The sequence below is a fragment of the Pygocentrus nattereri genome, chromosome 25 (genome assembly GCF_015220715.1).
Source record: "Pygocentrus nattereri isolate fPygNat1 chromosome 25, fPygNat1.pri, whole genome shotgun sequence".
Classification (NCBI taxonomy): domain Eukaryota; kingdom Metazoa; phylum Chordata; class Actinopteri; order Characiformes; family Serrasalmidae; genus Pygocentrus; species Pygocentrus nattereri.
The window spans coordinates 16,502,085-16,529,627 of record NC_051235.1 but is presented as its reverse complement, the minus strand read 5'-3'; the positions used below and the strand labels follow the sequence as shown (position 1 = coordinate 16,529,627).

The window sequence follows — 27,543 nt, the reverse complement described above, 5'->3', positions numbered from 1 at the left end:
AGTCTAGGATCACACCTATGTTTCATACTTGATGTTTGGTATATAAAGCTAAAGGACCAAGTTTATATAAAGCAGCTTTCTCTGAGTTTTTGTACCAAAGATCAGTATATCTGTTTTTTCGTGATCTAATTGCAGAAACTTTTGTGACATCCACTGAGAAATCCCTGACACACAGCTGATTAGTGTATCTGCAGTCTTGATCATCAGAAGGAAGTGAAATGTATAATTGCATGTCACCAGCATAGCTATGAAAATGTATATTATGATTCCTAATGACATCACCTAGAGATAGCATGTACAAAGCAAAAAGCAAAGGCCTTAAAATTTAACCTTGAGGGACTCCACTAGGAATGCCAAATCTTTTTGATGAATAATTTCCCATTGAAACCACAAACTGCTTATTACTTACATATGATTTAAATCATTCTAAAACTGTGCCCAAGAGGTTGACCCAGCATTGCAGACATTTAAGTTGGATTAACATTTTGTGGTCAATGGTATCAAAGATGCACTAAAATATAATGGGGGAAAATGGGAATAGAAGGATTTTGTGCATCAGTGCTGAGCCTGAGGTTTTTCATAACGCAAACCAAAAACCTAACTGAAACTTCTCATTCATATAATTAGTTTGAGTTTTGTTTGTTACTAAAGCTTATTGTTCAGTAACAACAGAGACATCAATGCGAGCTGGTAGCGCTATTCTGAGATTATAGGAAGAGAGAAAAGAGAAGTAAAACTTTGGGCCCGCTGGTGGGCCCTGGCCATTTAAGGGGTTAACATGCCACTTTTCTCATTTCTCTCACTGACACCCACTTCAGTCGTTTAGAGGAAGCCATATTCAATTAGCCAGCACCTGCGCTAAGATTAGACTCTAAATTCTTCACCTTGGCAGAACAAACGTGGGTAATAACATCCAGTTCAGGCTGGGGATGCCTGCAATTTTCTCACCATGTAATTTTCCACTGATCGACATCTTCTCTAACAGAATTAAGAACTCAAAAAAGTAAAGAGCGATGCAAGGGAAAAGATTCAGGTCAACACATAACCTCAGTCTGAAGCAAACAAAATAATCCATTTACATTCTATTACGATCAAAGTGATGGTTCAAGGCTGCCACTAGTGCCATCGTCCACTTGGGGCTCTGAAAAAGCAAATATTTGAATGACATTTGAATTATTTTTCCAGATCCAGGCATAAGGCAGTCTCAGGCTATGGCATCCATTAGAGGTGTGGAGAATCAGTTCTCTCGAGTCCAGCCAGCTGACCCATCCAATTCAGTCGTGACTTGCTTTCCTTTCACATTTCTCTTTCTCTCTCTATCTATCTTTGGCCTGGTTCCTCTGCTCCCATGAGGCTTTGCTCACGCCCATCGGCCAACCAGCCAATCAAAAGCAGCCGGTCTGCACACAATGACTTTGTTACCCATCAGCCCCCCCACACACAAAGAAACCAACGGGAGCAGTGTGACGGGAGACGGTTTCAAAGCTCAACAGAAAGCCACATCCTGAATTCTGGCCAACACTAACACACTGAGACACTACAAATAAGCTGATCTTCAAAGACCACACGGCTCTAGATGAAACACATTATCAACAACACTGGTACTTAATCAGAGCCAATGATAGCATGTTAACACATGACAGTGCATCCAAAATAATGACCTGAGAGTCTCTCTCCCATACAGACTGCAAGAGTATATATGTACTGTAAACACGAATGACCACAATGGAAGCCTCTGATTAAAGAGGAGGAATAGTTGGGGCAGTGAGCGCTGTGGGGGTGACAGTGTTTTTATTTAGCAGGGTGTAAGGAAACTGTTTTTATCTGGGCATGTTTAATGTTGAAGGGACTAGGAAAAAAGCTGTGAGGGATTACAGGTCTGAGATGGGTTCTGTTTAATCTGGAGACCACAAGTTAATCACTCTGCTTACTCATTTCCTCAACGTATCACCCACCACTCCAAACAAAAAAACACTTACATGTGTGCACATGTTAACACACACAAGACACATTTTTGCATTACTATACTTGTAACTAGACTTTAACATGTAGGAGTGGCAGGAAGGTGCAGCATTAACAAAAACATGGTGTGATTTGATGCTAATTACTTTTCTTTTATAGTTCAAAAAGTATTGCTTGTTCCTTCTGCCAAATTCTAGCACCTTAACAAGCAGCTTGTTGCGACGTCAGAGTAATGAACTCCGCTGACTCGCTGCACAGTATGCTGTAAGCTTTGCCTTTCGAAGTGTGGTCTGAGCCATAAAACTGCTGCAACATCAAGTTTAGCTCAGTGTTGTCATTGTTTTGCTTGTTTGTTCCAGCCAGTCTGTAAAGCATCTTACAGCTCATTTTGTTTGGGGAATGCTATTTGGTTAATTTCTGGTTAATTCCAGGTTGTTTAGCTGTTTAGGATATTTAGTGTATTCTCATCTCTAGAGCCTGACCAAATCAGCTGTCAGTCAAATGTGATCTTTAAAGTATTCATTTTCTGTTTGTGGCAAAGTAAGAAAAAATGTTCAAATGGCTTGAGCGTCTCCTACAGCTGTCAAAGTTATTGCTTAGCGACAGCGTCTTAGCGGAGTGATACAGTGTTTGTGAAAAACCCGTGATATTATGGTGAAATAACAGCACAGTTAGAATGCTTCTCAACCAATCAGCTTGTATGGCTGGAACTAACTGCTGTGTAACAGAAGATCCAGTTACGTTTAATAAATGTTTTGCCTCTGCGTCGACAGATAAGCACAAGAAAAAGAAAACATTGTCCTCCGCCCACAACTGCCATATCAGTGCCTCACTAATAATTACATTTAACAAGCATAGCAAACATTAAATTAATAACTGTTGATTTCAAAGGGTTAACTAAATGTCTTTAACCTTAAACCAAATCATGATACTGACTAACTATAACTACTGCAGATCTTAAACCAAAGCCTAAACATGCAAGTATTAAACTAGACCTAAATACAATCAAAGGAATAACTGTTCTATGTAAAAAAAAAAGATATGGTAAAGGACATCGTGTCCTTTAAGAGGCAGATTTTATTGGATCTTTACTTATTTTACTGTCCTTATGGGAAAACAAACACAAACACACACACACACACACACACAAATTAAATCCATCATGAGCCTGTAAACTCATTATGATCAAATGTCAGCTCCAGAATACGGGATCCACATCAGCCTTTCATGTAACCCCCCCTTCCTTCAAAACACACACATACACACTTTGTAGTGCAGTGTCTGACCAGCAGCTTTCCTTTAACTCTCAGAATGCTGTAGGTGCTTATGGCCTCTGATGTGCTCTTTGATTGAGATGACAGAGAACTGGTGAAGGTCACGACCATCACTGTGTACTTCACATGTAGAAAGACAGAGAAAGAGAGAGACAGAATAGGAATGAGAGATAGATAAACATAATGCGAGAGAGAAAAGAAGAGAGAGACAGATAGATAGAGAGAGGAAGAGGGAATAAAGACAGAAAAAGAAAGAGACAGGACAGGAAAGGAAAAGAAGAGAGAGACAGACAGAGACGAGAGGAGTAAAGAGAAAGAAAGAAAAAGTGAGAGAAAAATAAAGAGAGAAAGAAAGGCACAGACGGAAAGAGAATGAGAGAGAGAGAGAAAGAAAGAGGGAAAAAAGAAAAAGAAAGTGAGACAGTGAGAGCGAACGAGAGAAAGATAAACTTCTTTGTCCTTCTTGGCCACTGGAACACGGTCCTGCTGCCTGTGAGAATTATCTAGCAGGGAAGGAGGGTGATGAGTAAAAGTGTGCACAGCTCAGGCCTGCTGAGATGGCAATACGTGGCAGGGCGTGGGGCCGTGTATATGTCCTGTATATCTTCCTTTCATGTTACAAGACATTTCTAATCCTAACCACAACCTAGCTGATCCAAAAACAACAGTGTTAATAAAATGAAACCTGTAGCTTTTCTAAAAGAACTTCACAAAAACAGGATGTAATGTTGAGGAGCGATGAGGAGGCAGGCGCATGTGCGAAGACAACCTAGATTTATTAAGGGCAAATCCAAACTCGGGGTCAACACAGTCCAGGGTCATAGAGCCAACACGGATCGAACAGGGAAAAGACATGATGAAAAATGAACACAGGGATAAACAAACACCAAACAATCCAAACACTTCAAACCGCACAAACAACACAACAAACAAATCAAAGACCAGCACTAGACTAGGGAAAACACAGAGCTCAAATACAAACAGGGATAACGAGGGTTTACAAGACACAGGTGGAAAACAGGTGGGAACAATCAAGGGCAGAGTCAAGAAACAAGGGGCAGAACCGGGAGGAAACAAAACAAAGAAGCACATGGACATGTAAACAAATGCACATGGAAGACTGGGAGGGGCCAATCCTGACACAGGACTCTTTTTTTTGCCAAAGAGTAGGTCTTCCTGTACTGCTAGGATATTTTCATACTAAGACACTAGACAGGAATGGTTGCAATCACAGTCAGTGTGTGGCTGAAGAGACAATGTGCTGATCCTCCTGCTATCATTGCTCAAAATACACAAGGTCTACACTGTATGTGCTTTTTATTTGATGGAATAACTGGGTTATAATATTTCCACAGTAAAAAACTCCTGACACTTTTAAAAACGATGAACAGTGTTTATTGAGAACAGTCTAATAAAGCATTCTTGAGCTGATCTAGAGATATCCGTCATAAAGGCATATTGGTTTTTAATGCAACGTCGTCTGAGGGATCGACTGTCACCAGGATTCAGTTGTGGTTTTCAGGCGTGTGATTTTGATGGATTTTCTGAATCTTTTGATGATATTATGGTATTTACCTAGTGATTGCTTATTGAGGAATGCTGTTCCTAAACTGCTGGATAATTCACTGATGCACTTATTTGGCAAATTGGTGAGACTCGACCCAACCTTGGTCATTAAGGACTGGGCCTTTCCTGGATGCACCTTTTATACCCAAGCATCTGACAATATTAATAGCGTTAAATGGTCTCTATCCCAATTTTCGGAAAGTTTTATGTACGTATTTCCAAATAAAATTAAGTGTTTACATGCACTCAATACTTTGATCATAACCAGATTTCTGCAGTTATCTGATTATTCAAATGGTCATGTAAACAGCATAATCCAAAGTCTTAGAACGGAGTAAGGTCTAGAAATCCCATTAAGAAATCCTATAAAGAGAGCTAGATTTTAGCTCAGTAATCAGATTTCTCAGGGCATGGAAACTCTTACTCTGATTTCTTTTGTATTTCTTAGTCTGCGCATGTGCAAAAACAGATGGCAGTACTGGAAATAAGCAAAAACTGTTGCGGTGAAATGACAGCAAAACAGTTTTGAAGTGACACTGAAACCAACTACATGCTGATACAAACATATACATACAATCCAACTACGACGAAATTAAGGATTTAAATATTCTTCATCTTCTAGATGATGTATGTTCATATTTTCAGGTAAAGCGGCTGAATGGTTTTTAAAAAAAACTGTGGCGTGAAGTTTTGACTTTATGTTACGTTTATGTCACGTCTTCTTCTGTGAGTTTACTGGCCAATGGCAAAGCAGAAATCTGATTGCTGTCTCATTCACGTAGACCTGGAGTTTCTCCAGTATCTGACACTCACACACAAACACACATGCATACAAAAGCAGAATCAATCCTAGTCTGAAGAAATCAGACTTCAACAATCACAGAAACAAAGACAGTCACAACATAATAATATAAACACTAGCTCCAAAACTGATCTGAATAAAATAAAAGTATTTACATTGTTAAGTATTACAATGTAGGGCAACATAAAATGTCTGCATCTATATACTAAAGTATGTAAAGTGCATGCAAACACACTGCAACAAACACCACCTCAGCTATTTATGCTGGCACATATGCCCATGAGAGCGTTTATCCTTGAGTAGGGTGTAACGTCTGTGTGTGGCTCTGTGTCTGATTATATATAACTCTCTTTCAAAGTGGAGCACAGTGCTGAGTTCTCGGGCAGTAATGAGGGAAAACTGGCAGTCTACACACACGCACCGTCCTCGCATGTGCTTACGGGGAGCCGGCGTGCTCTGAAGGGCTCCTGAGCACGATCCTCTTTAAGTGAACGCTTCTGAAGAGCGTGAGGCAGCCTGCTCTTCTGCTCCCAGTCACAAAGCAGCCTTGAGCACACACCCACAAACACATACACATTCTTTCCACATATAAAACAAGTTACGCTCAGCTGCATTCTACACACTCTATTATAACAGAATTATTAACCAATAGTCTCACGGAATATAGTATAAAATATTCAAAATGTTTGTAGGAGTCTGAATAAAAGGCCCACACCCTACATTTCCCTCAAATTTTACTCAGTTTCCCTGAGATCGTCTTATATTATTTGTGTGGTTTTATATACCAAAAATAGCTAGAATCCATTATTACATGACTTTCTAACATCTTTTTATCCCTGGCTCTTTTTGTTAATGTGCTTTTCAGACTGATATGCGTAAAGGACCTTTATTCTGTTTGGCTACCTTTGAATGTGCAATTCAAAAAGGCGCTGATACACTCCTTATAACTTCAGTCTGAATGGGTAGATATATGAAAATGTGTTGTTTCTGGTGACATCAGAAAAACTATGAATTCACAAAGGGCTGTTTTTATGGCTCTGTATCCATATATGGACTGTATGGAGTGGGGTGTGAATGGTACATTTTAACAATTTACTTTAACAATGTTTACATAAAACATCAAGCCTTCACATTCAAAAAGTGATGCAAATTCAGTTTTCCATAATATATCACAATATATAGCACCAAAAAGGTTTGTGCTATTGTTATATTGTCAAGCTTGTAAATACAGAAGAAACTTTTTTTAGTTCCATACAGAACAGTTTCCAAAATGGTTCAATACAGAACCATATACAACACAAGTACCATTTAAGCATGTACATGGCTCAGGGTTCTAAATAGAACCACTACCTTTATTAAAGAACCCTTCAAGAACAATCTTTTTTTTAAGTGTGCATCAGTCCAGAGTGTATATCACTCGAGCGTATATCAAAAATGAAGAAATTCTACTGCAGCATTTTGAAGTAACTGTTACCTAAAGTCACCCGATTGTTCAAACAAACTAGATCATAAGTAAATAATAAACATAAAAATATTAATGCTCATTTTAAAAAGTAGGCCAAAAAAGCAAAACATTGGATTGGATTCCGATGATTAAAGAACTCAGATTGGGACTGATGGCAAAACTTGATCAGGACCCCTACTGATAACCCCCATACATGGGTACTGATGGAATTATCACAGTAGGCTATGCCAGTGTAGCCTTCTCTCTCTACGCTGCTCAGACTCAAAGAGAAAGGGACTTTTCAGGTGCTGATAAATTCTATATGGGACAAATGACATTAACTTTGTGACTGATAAGCGTAAGGCTTATGCAAGAACCGCTCAATTTACATCACAAAGGGAGCAATTCTGGTAAAGTACATGGAGACAGTGAAAAGTCTTTTCACAGGGCCTACTTTGTAAGTACATATGGTGTGCCCACAAGACCAACATTAACCTAATTAGAAAGCAATCACAGATTTAGATCCTTGAGGATTTAAACTTCATGGACTTCCATTACTCAATCTTATAACTTAATAATAACTTAATCACTTTGCATTGTTTTCTATGTGGTAAGTGAATAATAAGCCTAAGGACATGACCATACAAAAAAGCTTAAAGGGTTAATTAGCACAACAGAATGGTGTACATGAAAAGTGAAATGTAGACTTTTCACACATGACTGCCGCACACTATTTAGAGATGTAAGAGTTCTGTCACCTTACTGCCATTTCTCTGCCCCCACTGATGATTTTCTCAATCTGCTGATAATTAGCTTTGGCTAGGCACAAATATGTAATCGCACTATTTTTAAACACAGCGATAGCATGTGGCTTGCTGGTAACAGAATGTGTTAACGTTAATAAATATTCAAGTCAAGTCAAAGTTTATTTACACAGGTGTTGTCACAAAGCAATTTTACAGAAAAATCCAAGTCCAAGCCCACATGAGCCTCGCCAGTGGCAAGGAAAAACTCCCTAAGACCAAGAGGAAGAAAACTTGAGAGGAATCAAGACTCAAAAGGGGAACCCATCCTCCTCTGGTCGACATCAGATGGCAAACAGTGTTAGTATAAATATTAAAATACAGAAGCGGGAGAAAAAAATGGTGAATTGTTGTAATTAATTAGACTGAGTCTGTGCAGCAGCAGCAGCAGCCACAGCAGTTTCATCAGAAAGGTAAGAAATATTACCACCACTTTTTTAATGCTGATAAGGCATTTTCTGAGCTTGACCCTTTGGACCACCCAAGGCCAAGATGGTTGCATGCTGTTTTTTTTTATGCTTTTTTTAGTCTATGACTATCTTCATAAACCTAAAGTTACTTCTAGCTACTGCAATGCAGTGAATTTGATTATCACTAAAGCACATATGAGTAATCTAAAAGGTTACACTGAACAGTGCATGTGGGCAAGACCCAAAAAAAAGCAGAAATGAGTGGAAAACTACGCCTCAGAATGATATGCAACCAGTGTTGGCTTTTTCAAATGCTTCGAAAAAATCATGTTGACTGTATACAGAATACACTGTCCTAAATGTATTCAGTGACATAATCTATTACAGTACATAAAAAGTAATCTATTCAGAATACATTTAGAATACAAGGCAGAATAGAAAAATCTTGCTATTGTAATGTTTGTTTAATTCAAGATGTTCCTCAGTTTTCTTCAAGTAATTATTATGCTAATACGATTCATGAATAATTAACCCATTTAAGTGAAGTTAGAAACTGTGTAACTAGTCATGAAATTCCAGTACAATACTGATTTATCAGTCTGGTTTATCAGTCTACTCAGGCTTTAGCAGAATTCAATAACAGAGATTAATAATTGATGATCACATTGGTTTATCAGTCTACTCTGGCTTTATAAGAGCTCAGTAACATTGAAATTAATAACTGATCATCATATTGATTTATCAGTCTACTCAGGCTTTAGCAGAGTTCATTAACATTGAGATTAATAACTGACTCATTACATTCATTTATCAGTATACTCAGGTTTTAGCAGAGTTCATTAACACAGATTAATAACTGATGATCACATTGGTTACCAGTCTCCTCAGGCTTTAGCAGAGCTCAGTAACATAGATTAATAACTGATCATCACATTGGTTTATCAGTCTACTCAGGCTTTAGCAGAGCTCATTAACACTGAGATTAATAACTGATCATGACATTGGTTCATCAGTCTACTCAGGCTTTAGCAGAGCTCATTAACACTGAGATTAATAACGGATCATCACATTGATTTATCAGTCTTCTCAGGCTTTAACAGAGCTCATTAACACTGAGATTAATAACCGATCATGACATTGGTTTATCAGTCTACTCAGGCTTTAGCAGAGCTCATTAACACTGAGATTAATAACCGATCATGACATTGGTTTATCAGTCTACTCAGGCTTTAGCAGAGCTCATTAACACTGAGATTAATAACTGATCATCACATTGGTTTATCAGTCTACTCAGGCTTTAGCAGAGCTCATTAACACTGAGATTAATAACTGATCATCACATTGATTTATCAGTCTACTCAGGCTTTAGCAGAGCTCAGTAACACTGAGATTAATAACTGATCATCACATTGATTTATCAGTCTACTCAGGCTTTAGCAGAGCTCATTAACACTGAGATTAATAACTGATCATCACATTGGTTTATCAGTCTACTCAGGCTTTAGCAGAGCTCATTAACACTGAGATTAATAACTGATCATCACATTGGTTTATCAGTCTACTCAGGCTTTAGCAGAGCTCATTAACACTGAGATTAATAACCGATCATGACATTGGTTTATCAGTCTACTCAGGCTTTAGCAGAGCTCATTAACACTGAGATTAATAACCGATCATCACATTGGTTTATCAGTCTACTCAGGCTTTAGCAGAGCTCATTAACACTGAGATTAATAACTGATCATCACATTGATTTATCAGTCTACTCAGGCTTTAGCAGAGCTCAGTAACACTGAGATTAATAACTGATCATCACATTGATTTATCAGTCTACTCAGGCTTTAGCAGAGCTCATTAACACTGAGATTAATAACTGATCATCACATTGGTTTATCAGTCTACTCAGGCTTTAGCAGAGCTCATTAACACTGAGATTAATAACTGATCATCACATTGGTTTATCAGTCTACTCAGGCTTTAGCAGAGCTCATTAACACTGAGATTAATAACTGATCATCACATTTATTTATCAGTCTACTCAGGCTTAAGCAAAGATCAGTAACAGTTATAGTTATAAGAGTTATAATTGACTCCTCACACTGATTTATTAGTCTACTCAGGACTGGTAAAATGGATCAAAAAAGTCTGATCTTAAAGTTTGACCTTAAAGTTATCAATCAGATCATTTTTTGGATTGGCAAAAAAGGAGACAAACATAACTTTGCTTTTTATTTACTTAAGGCAAGGAACTTTTTCCCATGGTCTTCAAAAGAAATCAACATTCAAGATGTCCAATGTTTAATAAAATCTTAAAGTAAATAGTCAATACTCACCAGGAATGCACACAGTCACATCTGCCATGAAAGTCAAGATAAACAAGGTGTGACATCATCAGGTTGAAGGGCCAGTAGTGCCTTCAATTCTCTGATGTACAAAAAACACTCCTGCCATGTTTTTCCTTTGCAAAGAGTTCTGCTTTACCAGCAGAATTGTATGCAATATGCACACATGAACAAGGGGAGATTAATAACATTGCTTTATCAATCTACTCAGGCTTTAGCAGAGTTTAGTAACACTTGAGATAATCACTCATCACACTGATGTATCAAATAAAAAGCCATTTTAGCGTTCATATGAGTTTTATCTTCAAGTTCACATAAACCCTGCATTCATATGATGAAAAAAATGTTACTGAATTATTAAAAGACAAACATTCTGATGAAGTTTTAACAAAATGCATTGTTTTTAAATGGTAAGAAGTCTCTCTATAGTTAACTTTGGGCAACTAACAGAAATGCGATAAATCATGATTAATTATTTTACTCATTTGACAGCTCTGGTATTAACCTTTACACTATTAATAATTCTGTAACCACTATGATGCTAATGTGTGTAATCATCAGAGTAACGAAGTGAATTGCAGTTTAGGAGTTTAGGAGTTTAGGGGATGGAGTGTGTGTTCATGGCTCATGGCAACATGGTCAAACATAAAATGGCTGCACACACCAGCTTGTCCCTTATGAATACTAATGAGTACAAACACACACACACACACACACACACACACACACACACACACACACACACACACACACACACACACACACACACACAACTGCCTCCTCGATTTGCACTGACTTCCCCGCTGTGGACAGCGATGGTGCGCAGCTTCTTTATGTTTGACTGATGTTCCAGCTGAGATGGAGGGATGGTGGCTTTTAGTAAAGGAGAGAGTGAGTAGGAAGGGGGGTGCAGAGTTTCCAGAATTGTACCGTTTTTATTTTATGCTCCTTTCTTCCTGTTGCGATCTTTTCCTTCACTTGCCTCATGTTGAATTATTTCTTCCCTTTATGTCATATTCATCTTTCTTTGAAATCCTTCTATGCTATGCATTATTTTTCTTTCTACGTTACATTCCTTTTCGCCTTTTTATTTATATAATTATTTCTAGTCATGTCATTTTATTTTGTTTCCTTTGCTACTAGTTATTACACTGCTTCTCTTTCCTGTTGTTTTCTTTCCTGCCAATTATGTTTCTTAATATTCCTTTCCTTTCCCCTTTCTTTCCTATTTTGTTGTTACACTCCTTTCCATTACTTTTCCTTCCTTTCCAGTCAGTTAATATGCTCCCTCCCTTTTCCTCCATTTCCTAACCTATCAGTTGCTTTTTCCTGCCTTTCCTGTCAGTTGCTCATTTCTTTTTCCTTTCCTGTCAGTTGTTATGCTGATTTCTTTTTCCTTTCTGGTCAGTTGTCACACTCTTTTCCTTTCCTGTCAGTTGTTACGCACCTTTCCTTTCCTACCAGTTGTTATGCTCCTTTCCTTTCCTGACAGTTGTTACACTCCTTTTCTTTTCTTTCCTTTCCTGTCCTGTCAGCTGTTATGCTCCTGTCCTTTCCTGTTAGTTGTTATGCTCATTTGGTTTTCCTTTCCTGTCAGTTGTTACGCTCCTTTCCTTTCCTGTCAGTTGTTATGCTCATTTTCTATTCTTTCCTTTCCTGTCCTGTCAGTTGTTATGCTCCTTTCCTTTCCTGTCAGTTGCTACAATCCTTTCCTTTCCTGTCAATTGTTACGCTCCTTTCCGTTCCTGTCAGTTGTTACACTCTTTTCCATTCCTGTCCATTGTTATGCTCCTGTCCTTTCCTGTCTATTGTTATGCTCATTTATTTTTCCTTTCCTGTCCGTTGTTATGCTCCTTTTCTATTCTTTCCTTTCCTGTCCTGTCAGTTGTTATACTCCTGTCCTTTCCTGTCAGTTGTTATGCTCATTTATTTTTCCTTTCCTGTCATTTGTTAGACTCCTCTTCTTTCCTGTCAGTTGTTAGACTCCTCTTCTTTCCTGTCAGTTGTTATACTCCTTTATTGTCAGTTTTTACACTCCATTCCTTTCCTGTCAGTTGTTAGACTCCTTTTCTTTCCTACCAGTTGTTATGTTCCTTTCCTTTCCTATCAGTTGTTACGCTCCTTTCCTTTCCTGTCAGTTGTTAGACTCCTTTTCTTTCCTGTCAGTTGTTACACTCCTTTCCTGTCAGTTTTTACACTCCATTCCTTTCCTGTCAGTTGTTAAGACTCCTTTTCTTTCCTACCAGTTGTTATGCTCCTTTCCTTTCTTGACAGTTGTTACACTCCTTTTCTTTTATTTCCTTTCCTATTCTGTCGGTTGTTACACTCCTTTTCTTTTCTTTACTTTCCTTTCATTTCCTTTCCTGTCAGTTGTCATACCCCTGTCCTTTCCTATCAGTTGTTATACTCATTCTCTTTTCTTTCTTTTCCTGTAAGTTGTTATGCTCATTTCCTTTTCTTTCCTGTCATTTGTTACGCATCTTTTCTTACCTGTCAGTTTTTACGCTCCTTTTCATTCCTGTCAGTTGTTACGCTCCTTTCCTATCAGTTGCTACGCTCCTTTCCTTTCCTGTGAGTTATTATGCTCATTCCCTTTTCTTTCCTTACCTGTCAGTTGTTATGCTCATTCCCTTTTCTTTCTTTTCCTGTCAGTTGTTATGCTTCTTTTCTTTTCCTGTCAGTTGTTATGCTCATTTGTTTTTCATTTCCTGTCAGTCGTTACACTCCTTTTCTTTCCTGTCAGTTGCTACACTCCTTTCCTTTCCTTTCCGTTGTTACGCTCCTTCCCATTCCTGTCAGTTGTTACACTCTTTTCCATTCCTGTCCGTTGTTATGCTCCTGTCCTTTCCTGTCTATTGTTATGCTCATTTCTTTTTCCTTTCCTGTCAGTTGTTATGCTCCTTTTCTTTCCTGTCAGTTGTTACACTCTTTTCCTTTCCTGTCAGTTGTTACACTCTTTTCCTTTGCTGTCAGTTGTTATGCTCCTTTCCTTTCCTGTCAGTTGTTATGCTCCTGTCCTTTCCTGTCCGTTGTTACACTCCTTTCCTTTCCTGTCAGTTGTTACGCTCCTTTCCTTTCCTATCAGTTGTTACGCTCCTTTCCTTTCCTGTCAGTTGTACACTCCTTTCCATTCCTGTCAGCTGTTATGCTCCTGTCCTTTCCTGTCAGTTGTACACTCCTTTCCATTCCTGTCAGCTGTTATGCTCCTGTCCTTTCCTGTCAGTTGTTACACTCCTTTCCTTTCCTGTCAGTTGTTATGCTCCTGTCCTTTCCTGTGAGTTATTATGCTCATTCCCTTTTCTTTCCTTTGCTGTCAGTTGTTACGCTAATTTTCGTTCTTGTCAGTTGTTATACTCATTCCCTTTTCTTTCTTTTCCTGTCAGTTGTTATGCTCATTTGTTTTTCTTTCCTGTCAGTTGCTACACTCCTTTCCTTTCCTGTCAATTGTTACGCTCCTTTCTGTTCCTGTCAGTTGTTACACTCTTTTCCATTCCTGTCCATTGTTATGCTCCTGTCCTTTCCTGTCTATTGTTATGCTCTTTTATTTTTCCTTTCCTGTCAGTTGTTATGCTCCTTTTCTTTCCTGTCAGTTGTTACACTCCTTTCCTGTCCTGTCAGCTGTACGCTCCTTTCCATTCCTGTCAGTTGTTATGCTCCTTTCCTTTCCTATCAGTTTTTATGCTCCTTTCCTTTCCTGTCAATTGTACACTCCTTTCCATTCCTGTCAGTTGTTATGCTCCTGTCCTTTCCTGTCAGTTTTTACACTCCTGTCCTTTCCTATCAGTTGTTGCGCTCTTTCATTTCCTGTCAGTTGTTACACTCCTTTCCATTCCTGTCAGTTGTTATGCTCCTGTCCTTTCCTGTCCATTGTTACACTCCTTTCCATTCCTGTCAGTTGTTATGCTCCTGTCCTTTCCTGCCCATTGTTATGCTCATTTCTTTTTCCTATCAGTTGTTACGCTCCTTTCCTTTCCTGTCAGTTGTACATTCCTTTCCATTCCTGTCAGTTGTTACGCTCCTGTCCTTTCCTGTCAGTTGTTACGCTCCTTTCCTTTCCTATCAGTTGTTACGCTCCTTTCCTTTCCTGTCAGTTGTTACACTCCTTTCCTTTCCTGTCAGTTGTTACGCTCCTTTCCTTTCCTATCAGTTGTTACGCTCCTTTGCTTTCCTGTCAGTTGTTACACTCCTTTCCATTCCTGTCAGTTGTTATGCTCCTGTCCTTTCCTGTCCACTGTTATGCTCATTTCATTTTCCTATCAGTTGTTATGCTCCTTTTCTTTACTTTACTTTCCTTTCCTATCAGTTGTGACACTCCTTTTCTTTTCTTTCCTTTCCTGTCCTGTCAGTTGTTATGCTACTGTCTTTTCTTGTCAGCTGTTATGCTCATTCCTTTTTTCCTTTCCTCTCAGTTGTTACGCTCCTTTTCTTTCCTGTGAGTTGTTACACTCCTTTTCTGTCAGTTTTTACGCTCCTTTTTTCTGCCAGTTGTTACGCTCCTTTTCTTTTCTTTCCTGTCCTGTCAGTTGTTATGCTCCTGTCCTTTCCTGTCAGTTGTTATGACCATTTCTTTTTCCTTTCCTGTCATTTGTTATGCTCCTTTTCTTTCTTGTCAGTATTTACGCTCCTTTCCATTCCTGTCAGTTGTTATGCTCCTTTCCTTTCCTATCAGTTGTTACGCTCCTTTCCTTTCCTGTAAGTTGTACACTCCTTTCCATTCCTGTCAGTTGTTATGTTCCTTTCCTTTCCTATCAGTTTTTATGCTCCTTTCCTTTCCTGTCAGTTGTACACTCCTTTCCATTCCTGTCAGTTGTTATGCTCCTGTCCTTTCCTGTCAGTTGTTACACTCCTGTCCTTTCCTATCAGTTGTTACGCTCTTTCATTTCCTGTCAGTTGTTACACTCCTTTCCATTCCTGTCAGTTGTTATGCTCCTGTCCTTTCCTGTCCATTGTTACACTCATTTCCATTCCTGTCAGTTGTTATGCTCCTGTCCTTTCCTGCCCGTTGTTATGCTCATTTCTTTTTCCTATCAGTTGTTACGCTCCTTTCCTTTCCTGTCAGTTGTACATTCCTTTCCATTCCTGTCAGTTGTTACGCTCCTGTCCTTTCCTGTCAGTTGTTACGCTCCTTTCCTTTCCTGTCAGTTGTTACACTCCTTTCCTTTCCTGTCAGTTGTTACACTCCTTTCCTTTCCTGTCAGTTGTTACGCTCCTTTCCTTTCCTATCAGTTGTTACGCTCCTTTGCTTTCCTGTCAGTTGTTACACTCCTTTCCATTCCTGTCAGTTGTTACACTCCTTTCCATTCCTGTCAGTTGTTATGCTCCTGTCATTTCCTGTCCACTGTTATGCTCATTTCTTTTTCCTATCAGTTGTTATGCTCCTTTTCTTTACTTTCCTTTCCTTTCCTATCAGTTGTGACACTCCTTTTCTTTTCTTTCCTTTCCTGTCCTGTCAGTTGTTATGCTCCTGTCCTTTCTTGTCAGCTGTTATGCTCATTACTTTTTTCCTTTCCTGTCAGTTGTTACGCTCCTTTTCTGTCAGTTTTTACGCTCCTTTTCATTCCTGTCAGTTGTTACACTCCTTTCCATTCCTGTCAGTTGTTATGCTCCTGTCCTTTCCTGTCCACTGTTATGCTCATTTCTTTTTCCTATCAGTTGTTATACTCCTTTTCTTTCCTTTCCTTTCCTTTCCTATCAGTTGTGACACTCCTTTTCTTTTCTTTCCTGTCCTGTCAGTTGTTATGCTCCTGTCCTTTCTTGTCAGCTGTTATGCTCATTACTTTTTTCCTTTCCTGTCAGTTGTTACGCTCCTTTTCTGTCAGTTTTTACGCTCCTTTTCTTTCCTGTCAGTTGTTACACTCCTTTTCTTTTCTTTCCTTTCCTGTCCTGTCAGTTGTTATGATCCTGTCCTTTCTTGTCAGCTGTTATGCTCATTCCTTTTTTCTTTCCTGTCAGTTGTTACGCTCCTTTTCTTTCCTGTGAGTTGTTACACTCCTTTTCTGTCAGTTTTTACGCTCCTTTTCTTTTCTGCCAGTTGTTACGCTCCTTTTCTTTTCTTTCCTGTCCTGTCAGTTGTTATGCTCCTGTCCTTTCCTGTCAGTTGTTATGACCATTTCTTTTTCCTTTCCTGTCATTTGTTATGCTCCTTTTCTTTCTTGTCAGTATTTACGCTCCTTTTCTTTCCTGTCAATTGTTACGCTCCTTTCCTGTCCTGTGAGTTATTTTGCTCATTCCCTTTTCTTTCCTTTCCTGTCAGTTGTTACGTTAATTTCCTTTGCTGTCAGTTGTTATACTCATTCCCTTTTCTTTCTTTTCCTGTAAGTTGTTATGCTCATTTCCTTTTCTTTCCTGTCAGTTTTTACGCTCCTTTCCTTTTCTCTCAGTTGTTACGCTATTTTCTTTACTTTCCTTTCCTGTCTTGTCAGTTGTTACAATCCTGTCCTTTCCCATCAGTTGTTACAATCCTGTCCTTTCCTATCAGTTGTTACACTCCTTTTCTTTCCTGTCAATTGTTACACTCCTTTTCTTTTCTTTCCTGTCCTGTCAGTTGTTATGTTCTTGTACTTTTCTGTCAGCTGTTATGCTCATTTCTTTTTTTTATTTTCCTGTCAGTTGTTATGCTCATTTCTTTTTTCCTGTCCTGTAAGTTGTTATGCTCATTTCTTTTTTTCCTTTCCTGTGAGCTGTTACATTTCTTTTCTTTCCTGTCAGTTGTTACACTCATTTCCTGTCAGTTGTTACGCTCCTTTTCTTTTCTTTCCTTTCCTTTCCTTTCCTGTCCTGTCAGTTGTTATGCTCCTGTCCTTTCCTGTCAGTTGTTATGACCATTTCTTTTTCTTTTCCTGTCATTTCTTACGCTCCTTTTCTTTCTTGTCAGTATTTACGCTCCTTTTCTTTCCTGTCAGTTGTTATACTTCTCTGCTTTCCTGTCAGTTACACTCCTTTCCTGTAAGTTGTTACGCTCATTTCGTTTCCTGTCAGTTGTTGCGCTCCTTTCCTTTCCTGTCAGTTGTTACGCTCCTTTCCTTTCCTGTCAGTTATTATGCTCCATTTCTTTTCTTTCCTGTCCTGTCAGTTGTTACGCTCCTTTCCTTTCCTGTCAGTTATTATGCTCCTTTTCTTTTCTTTCCTGTCCTGTCAGTTGTTATGCTCCTGTCCTTTCCTGCCAGTTGTTATGCTCATTTTGTTTTCCTTTCCTGTCAGTTTTTATGCTCCTTTTCTTTCCTGTCAGTTGGTACGCTCCTTTCCTCTTCTGTCAGTTGTTATGCTCCTTTTCTTTTCTTTCCTTTCCTGCCCTCTTTTGTCAGTTGTTATGCTCATTTCCTTTCACTTCCTGTCAGTTGTTATGGTTCTTTCCTTTACTTTCCTTTCTGGGAGTTATGCTCCTTTTCTTTCTCTTTGGGGCCTTTCCTTTTTCTTCCCTTTATGTCCTTTGGGTTGCATTATGATCCTTTCCTCTCTACTGCATTATGTTCTTCTCCTATCCCTTTCGTTACCTTAAATCCCCTTACTTTAAATTCCACACGTCTTCTCTTTCTGTTCATATTCCGAGGGCACAGTTGGTGGTGGCTCAGTAGCATGTGTTTGTTGTAGGCCAGCAGCTCTTTGAGTGTGGATCTGGCCTGCAGCCTCAGGCTCGGAGCAGTGGAGTGGAGCTCCAGCATGAGGAAGGAAAGCCCTCAGCTCCAGTATAATTCTCAGAGGAACTATCTCTTGTCACACAGACACTGTGCATCAGCACCAGGAAGCGTGGAGCACATTTGACTAATGTTAATGCACACATACATACATATAAGTGAATGAATGTGCTAGTCAGTGAGTGAGTTAAGTATAAATGATTAAGTGAAATGAAACTGCATTCTAGAAGCACAGTCCTAACACCCCACCACCCCCACCACCCCCTCCTCCCACACATACACTCCTACTGTGCTTTGTGTGAATGCACTCCCAAAGGAGTTCTATGGTCACCAGTTCATTGTACCAGTGAAGTGACCTCAGGGCTACTTATGCAAACCAGCCACAGCTTATACCTTGTGTTAATACTGTATGCCTTGAAGTTTGCACTGAATTTTATCAATTCAAATGTGTACCTCATTTCTTTTCACATTACTAAACCATATAAACATCAACAATATATCACATCAGTTATTGGCAAAAATAAGTCATCTGAAAGACCAAACGTGTGTGATGCAATATATTTAATTCATACAGAGGTGATGCACACATTTGAATCAAGCCTTGAATTCAAGGCATCATCTCTTTTAAAGTGCTCGTCATTTGCACAGGCACTGATCTGCACAATGAAGGCAAACAAAATGAGTCATTACAAAGCCACATGGAACTATAATCCTGCCTCTATTTTCCTTCTGCACAAAAGGAACCCTCCATGCCTCATGAACCAAGCTTTGCATGACAATCTATAAAACACATGTAATATCAAGTGACAGAGATAAGCGAAGCAGTGGGCTTTCACCGAAGGACAAGTGGTGTTATCAGGAGTATTCCAGCCGTACACTGATTAGTGGGCCACAAGACTTTTTCACCTCCGACCTCCAGGCTGTTTATCTTCACGCATACACACACAAGCACACCCAACCCATCTCCCCCATGGACCTGCCCTTACATCCCTCTTTTTCCCCATCCATATGCAATTGATGTTAGACCCCGCCCATCTCCAGCAGAAAATCATGGAAGTGTTGCCTCATAAATATTTACTGTCACCATCATGAAATTTTAAAGTCCCAAAAATGCAGTTAACGCACCACTGCTCTTTACATCGAACCCTACAGATAAATTTCACTCTTACAGTTTTCCGGGACAGAGGAGGGTGGTTGTCCATAAAGGATAAACAACAGCTTTGCAGTTTCATTTATTTAGACACAAGCAAGGTCACATGAGAAAACCTCCATTTTTATCATTTGATATCGCCATCTGCCCTTCACATTTTCCATTGTATGAACCTTTCATGATGACTTGATCAATTAAAATGATTCAGAATTAATAAGTACCTTTTTTCTTTCTCTTACTGTTCAGAGGTACAAGTTTTGCATGACGGCAACAGATTTTTTTTTTATTATAGACTCCTTTCATAAGACTAATAAGAATCTTTGAAGAAATGTGAGGATATGAAGACATTCAGTCTTCCATTACAAAATCACAGCTGTCTGTAACAGTCAAGAGAGTCGAAAGATTGGCACTACAAGGACATGTTCCATACAAAGAAGTGAACCGAGAAGCAGTGCGCAGTAATGTGCGGTGAAAAAGAGAGAACGACAGATAAGAGTGGGGAAAAAATAGCTGAGGGAGGTAGAAAGCGGCTTGAGCCTCTAAGTGCTGGGGCTCAGGCATCGATAAGGCCACATGGAGTGGGGCCTCAAATCATATTAGATTTGGTTGAGCCACGCTGAGACTTACTCGGTGCCAATAGCAGTTTTATCCTTGCAGAGCCTAGCGGCTGCTCTGGGACCCCTCGTCCCTCCACGACACTGACTCCCTCTCAGCGTGCAGTGTGCCAAAAGCAGGATGATGGCCCAGATGCCACACAGGCAGGCAGCCAACGACACTCGTCTTGTAAATTCAGTGAGACAGTCGAGAAGGGTAAACATAAACAGTGTTTTCTAGTTTATACTTGATAATTGTTCAGCTGCTGTACAAGGATCCAGTAAAAAGAGCTCCAACAGTCAACAGAGAGCGGGACCGAACCCCTGCCTACCCAAAAAATAAGTAATACTTTAAAGACAGAGTACAATCATCTAAACATAATCTGAACAAAGGTGAGTGACTCCACTGCAACGACCTTCAAATTACCTTCATGCAACTCCACTACCCCCTGCCTTTAACTTTCCTTTTCCATTACAACAACCCCCTGGACGTAACAGATGTTGATCTGGGTCATGGCACTAGTAAAAGTGACTACACCACGGGTAGTCTCAAACCCAGGATATGTCAAGTCATAAATAAATGTTCTAACCAAGTAGCCTATTAGAAACTGTACACCTAGAACAGAATACATCAGTATTCTTATGCAGGATAGTGTAGTGGGCCTTCCAATACACTTCCATAAAGGGCTCAGCCACATAGAAACGCTTTTGGTTTCCTAACAAACAACATTTTAAAAAGAGATCTGTAAGTGTGAATAACCTTCTAAAGGTTTAAAACAAACCACCTTGGGAGCCACAACATTATATCTTTTCCAAAGTGGAATACTTTCTTGTAAAATGTGGCTCAACATTCGATTTCTTACTAGACTGAAGTCGCCAGCTTCTTTTTCAAATTTTCCCATTCTGTCTTAAATGAATGTAACTGCTGCACCATTTAAGGTGAACCAGGAGGATCTGAACGAGGAGCTGACTTCAGCCTTGTGGCTTTTTAGTGTTTGACAGGTTCCCAGTGCAGATTAGACATGTCAGGAAACCAGCTGGAGAGTCAGGAAACAAGTCCCCTCGTCTCCAAAATATCAATGTTCCTCTTGAACCTTTGTCTTTGCTTTTTTGTTAGCTGCTAGCTATGCGAGATTGTTGTCTGCATTGCTGTGTGACCAACAGTCTGCATGCCAACCTTCAGGGTTAAAGGGTGAATTAGCAGTTACACATCAACTCCAACATTTAAGACCATTTATTGTTAAAACAATCAGCAGAACTTTATTTTACTGCAAAGGAGGATTATTTTATTTTTATCTAAAGATATAATTCTGTGGAGCCACCAGGCAGTAAACGAACTGCAGGCGGCTCTAGAGGCACATGTTGCTGAGCCCTGGTTTAAAGTAATGTAAAGGTAATATGCCAATTCTCCTTTCTTCCTAGAACCTTCACATTATGTAGAAGGTCTTACTAGATGCTTTACAATATGTGGAGGTTCTTTAAACTTTAAAACAATATTTATATGTCTCAAGTTAAACAACCCATCCATTGAGAAGGTTTTAGGGTACCAAAAGTGGTTATTTTGTAGAGCTCCGCTGAACCAGCTTGCCGACTTTACTTTTAGGAGTGTACAGGCAGAATCTTTATGTTGATGCATTTAAGGCTAGTTTCCAAGGGTGGTAGAAGCGATTGAGTCTTGGACATCACTCTGTGGTGATTCAGTGGAAACCTACACCCAAACGCAAGTTGCAAACAAGCAGTTTATCAAGATATCGTTGGATATAGTGTTGTAATCTTGTGTGGGATGGGTTAGTTCATCACAACAAAGAGAGCAAGGTGCTAATGGCAGCCCTATGAAAAATTACAGGAAGGGACCCAATGGGTAAGCTAGCTCATAAATTATTGCTCTAACAGTGACTCACTGACCTACGCAAGCCATTAAAAAAGCCCTGCTGGTCTACACACCCACATCTAAATATCATCTTCAGACAAATTACAGCACTAAAACATGTTTGTCAGTGTCAACACACTGGAACAGTGAGGACTTTGCACTTTGACGTGAAGACTTTGCACACCAGCAGCCAAAACACAACACGTGCTGGTTTTGCTGGTGACCCGCCATGATACGCTCTACGCTGTTTTTATGGAAAAGAGAAAAGCAAACAATCAGAAGAGCTCTTCACCTCAGCAACACACCAGTGGGGTGGAGAAACACTATAATTCAGTCAATAAAATCATTTAAAAGACGTTCGCAACAGAGAAAGAAAGTCTGAAGACGGGACGCGAGGCTAACAGATGGGATAAGTGTGCTAATGCTAATTCAGACTGTCAGAAGGCGCGAACTCCACAACAGCACGTGCGCTCGCTCGCGCAGAGCTGCTGAGTCTGCAGAACGCCTCAGGCGGAGAAAGCAGGGAAAGGGCAACGCGCTCGTTCACGAAGCGAGAAGACGGCAAAAAACAGACAGCCCACCTCCCCCTCGCACACCTCAGGGCGGGTAATAATAAACGAGAGGAACTCACCGAGAAGCCAGCCCAGAAGGGGCAGGAGTGCCGGACTCTGGGGGAGGTAGTGAGGGCTAAGGCGGCGAAGCTCACGGCCAGTATGAGGCTGCCCAGGACCATCTGAGCGACGCCGAGAGAGAGCATGATCCGAGTCCGCGTCCTGAACTCCCTCAGACGGGAGAGGCTGCGGGCCAGAGACACGGGGCTCAGAGAGCGAGCCCTGGGCACAGACCCCACAGGCATGACTGCGACGAGAAAAAGATGGAAAAAAACACTCCAAACTTCTGTGTAAGTGAGAGGCGAGTGGACGGAGGCGAGCTTTCAGTTTTTAGCCCCCGGTTCTCCTCGACACGGAGGACATAAAGACGAACTGGCTGCAGGCTGACAGAAGGCAGATACCATCCCTGAGGGATCTGCCTTTAACGGGCATAAATGGTGGGAAACACGTCCTCTACACTTCAAATGTTTCTCCTCGCCGCGCCGAAGGTTAAAACAGTCCTTTCAAGCAAGTGCAGAGGGTAGAAACGGCCGAGGAACCGCTTCGAGGAACCCCACGCAGATACGTCGTCGCCTACTTCGAGGAAACGAGAGGTGATCCATTAAAAACCGTCTCCAGGCATCATCACGCTTCCTCCTCGCCGCGGTCACCACAGAGGAGTGAAAGCAGTCGCCTCACCTCGCAGCCGCGCTGATGAAGGAGAGGAAGGCTGCGGGGTGGATGGTGTGAGGAGCTCAGCGTGGAGAAATGAATGGAGTGAAAGTACAGGTTGGTTGCAGTGAGCTGGATGCTGCGTCCGCCTGTGCCAGGTGCTGGAGTGAGAGCTCCGCTTGTCCAAAGCCACACACACACACACTGAGGCAGGACGGGTGTGAAAGGAGGACACACGGGCGCCCTCTAGCGACCACACCGCGGTAGTGGAAGAACAGGTATAGGCAACAGTGTGCACTCATTCACTGGACACTTTGTTAGGCACATGTGGACTACAGTCTGTAATTGTAGATTTACAAAGTGGACCTATACGGTAAGCAGTAAAGAGCTAATAAAATGGACATTGAGTTTAGATACAAGGGAGGTGCACCTAATAAAGTGGCCAGAAAGTATACACCGATCAGGCATAACATTATGACCACCTCGTTTCTACACTCATTGTCCATTTAATCAGCTCCTCTTATTACACTGCTCAAAAAATAAAGGGAACACTCAAATAACACATCCTAGATCTGAATGAATGAAATATTCTCATTGAATACTTTGTTCTGTACAAAGTTGAATGTGCTGACAACCAAATCACACAAAAATCATCAATGGAAGTCAAATTTATTAACCAATGGAGGCCTGGATTTGGAGTCACACACAAAATTAAAGTGGAAAAACACACGACAGGCTGATCCAACTTTGATGTAATGTCTTTAAAACAAGTCAAAATGAGGCTCAGTATTGTGTGTGGCCTCTATGTGCCTGTATGACCTCCCTATAATGCCTGGGCATGCTCCTGATGAGGTGGCGGATGGTCTCCTGAGGGATCTCCTCCCAGACCTGGACTAAAGCATCCGCCAACTCCTGGACAGTCTGTGGTGCAATGTCGCGTTGGTGGATGGAGCGAGACATGATGTCCCAGATGTGCTCAATCGGATTCAGGTCTGGGAAACGGGCGGGCCAGTCCATAGCTTCAATGTCTTCATCTTGCAGGAACTGCTGACACACTCCAGCCACATGAGGTCTAGCATTGTCCTGCATTAGGAGGAACCCAGGGCCAACCGCACCAGCATATGGTCTCACAAGGGATCTGAGGATCTTGCCAATCCTGGTGTTCTCTGGCAAATGCCAAGTGTCCTGCACGGTGTTGGGCTGCGAGCACAACCCCCATCTGTGGACGTCAGGCCCTCATACCATCCTCATGGAGTCGGTTTCTAACCGTTTGTGCAGACACATGCACATTTGTGGCCTGCTGGAGGTCATTTTGCAGGGCTCTGGCAGTGCTCCTCCTGTTCCTCCTTGCACAAAGGCGGAGGTAGCGGTCCCGCTGCTGGGTTGTTGCCGTCCTACAGCCTCCTCCACGTCTCCTGGTATACTGGCCTGTCTCCTGGTAGTGCCTCCAGGCTCTGGACACTATGCTGACAGACACAGCAAACCTTCTTGCCACAGCTCGCATTGATGTGCCATCCTGGACGTTTGATTCACTTGGAGTTATATTGTGTTGTTTAAGTCTTCCCTTTATTTTTATTGAGCAGTGTATATAGGTGCACTTTGTAGTTCTACCTTTACAGACTGTAGTCCATCTTTTTCTCTGCATGCTGTCTTAGCCTCCTTTTACCCTGTTCTTCAGTGGTCAGGACCCCCATGGACCCGCAAAGAGCAGGTACTATTTGGGTGGTGGATCATTCTCAGCACTGCAGTAACACTGACTGGTGGTCTGTTAGTGTGTGTTGCACTGGTACAAGTGGATCAGACACAGCATTGCTGCTGGAATTCTTAAGTACCTCAGTGTCACTGCTGGACTGAGAATAGTCCACCAACCAAAAATATCCAGCCAACAGCGTCCTGTGAGCAGTGTCCTATGACCACTGATGAAGGTCTAGAGGGTGACCAATACAAACTGCAGCAGCATATGAGCTGTCGCCTCTGACTTTACATCTACAAGGTGGACAGACAAGGTAGGAGTGTCTAATAGACACTCCAGGAGCACTGTTGTGTCTGATCCACTCATACCAGCACAACACACACTAACACACCACCCATCAGTTTTACTGCAGTGCTGAGAATGATCCACCACCCAAATAGTACCTGCTCTGTGAGGGTCCATGGAGGTCCTGACCACTGAAGAACAGGGTAAAAGGGGGCTAACAAACTATGCAGAGAAACAGATGGACTACAGTCTATAATTGTAGAACTACAAAGTGCACCTATATAGTAAGTGGACCTGATAAAATGGACAACGAGCATAGAAACAAGGAGGTGGTCATAATGTTATGCCTGATCGGTGTATGTTGGGGCTGTTATAATAGATAAAGGCAACTGAGTGATACTGACTGGGGACACTGGAACAGACATAATAAATGTATGCGCTAGCAATATCAACTTCAAATGAATTATTCTTCAGAATTGGTTCTTTTAATCTGAGTGTCAACACACAGGTCCTGGAGGGCCACAGCCCTGCAGAGATTAAGGTTGTATATTTCTATAGCTGTAGCCATGTCCAACCTAATTATTAGTAAGTCAAAATAGTAAACCACAATCAGTAGTATAGTCATTAATATAACACATATGGCATTAAACCCCTTCTGTCATGAAGGTTGTCCTCATTAGCTGGTGCATAGATGGAAGTGTGTTTAATGGCATTCAGTGGATGCTGAGGCCTGTGAGGACTATAGTCTGATACAATGTTTATGTCCATGTTTTAGGCTGAAGCATTCAAGCATTCAGTTTGAATAATCATCTTTCAAAATGTAACCCAATAACAGAACAACACAAAATACCACCATCCTCTGCTATGGCCAAATCAAAATAGTCATCATTTATACACTATGCTTTGGAATATATTTTCTATTCCAACTGCTCATTGTAAGATATCAAAATGAGTTTTTTGGTAAGGTGTGAGGCCTAGCAGATGCCAAATTTTAACTGTAAAGCCAAAAATGATTCTGTGGACTGTGAGAATGCAGGTGCATTTCACATCTCCAAAGTCTATAGTAGCATGTTGGCGCCACCTGTGAGTCAGAACAAGTAACTGCACAGTTGACATGCTGTAGGATTAGGGACGGAAAGTGAAAGTGAGAAATGCAAAGGACAGAGAAAATACCTAATGAGCTAAGAGTGACAAGAGATCTGATAAATCTCACAGCCCAGCTTCAGCACCTACATTTAGCACCTACGTTAGGTTTGGTCAGTTGTTGTTTATAGTTGGCTTAATAGTTTTATGATTTTGATGGCAATAGATATTCATGGCATATATTGCCTCTGAAGCACAAGGTCAAAAAGCAATTATTTTTTATATTTTATATTAGAATTTTGAAGTAATTAAAATAAGGTTGAAGGTCAAATTTCTTCAGATTGGACTTAATGGAAAGATATGTATGCCATCCATTTCTAGGTACAATATTAAAATGCATGTGAATTTGTTAAATGTCCAGAAATTAAGCCCTGAATGAATGAATGATGCTACATCGCTGGAGCTTGATCATCTAATTTCATTTTCCATGAGTATCTGTTTAATATTAGCCTACAACCCGGCAGGTGCAGACTCTCATACGAGGGGTTTCAGGCAAAATTCTCTTTGGCCTTTGAAGTTAAATTGCAGGTCTAAAGACAAGAACCTAGAAGGTATACAGTGAGAAACACAAACATTGACCCAGCACAATGCTCATGAAATTTGCATTTCGAAACAATGTCCTTTTTGTGCACTGGGTGGCAAGTAAATTTTAGTATAAAATAGTAAATAATAGTATAAAAACACAAAAGAACTGTAGTTTTATAGGGCTGGTTGAAGACAACAGAGTCAGTGCCTTGATGTAAAAGGCAAAAAGCAAAATGAAACCTACATCATTGACTATGTTGGAAAAGCAATTCATTCTCAAGACAAAATTAAGGTAAAAAGCAGTTGGAACCATTTCAGAGCAGTCAGGAATCACAAACTGATCTGTGCTGGATGTCTTAAAAAGAAACTACCAGAAGAGTGAACAATTATTGATGGTTGAGTCTTTCAAGTAGTATTTAAAAAGACACACACCAAAATAACAGCAACACAGACAAAATGGAGAGTATATGGGTGAACAAATCATGACTTCACATTCACAGATCTTGAGGGGAGAAATCCAGAAGCTACATGAAAGCAAACCCCACATTAGCACTAAGAATGTGGTCCTAAGGACACAAGGCAGTATCATGGCTCAGACCCGTAGGGCTGCCCATGGAAGAGGCTTACTGATCCTGATTGATAATATACACTATTGTTTAATAAGTACACCTTCACACACTTGCCATTTTATCAGCTACACCTACTATATTGGTGCACTTTGTAGTTTTATAAATACAGACTGTAGTCCATCTTTTGCTGTGGAAATTATTAGCCATCCTTTACCC

General features: G+C 40.6%; 1 protein-coding gene across 1 annotated transcript in view; it reads right to left on the bottom strand.

Moving 5' to 3' along the window:
• fam189a1 (family with sequence similarity 189 member A1) overlaps positions 1–22,706 on the bottom strand; it is a 264,171-nt gene extending 241,465 nt beyond the window's left edge. Inside the window, exon 1 of the mRNA XM_017702715.2 lies at positions 22,482–22,706. Coding sequence (XP_017558204.1) covers positions 22,482–22,706 — 225 coding nt within the window. The remainder of the gene's footprint in view (positions 1–22,481) is intronic.
• Between the last annotated feature and the right edge of the window lie 4,837 nt (positions 22,707–27,543).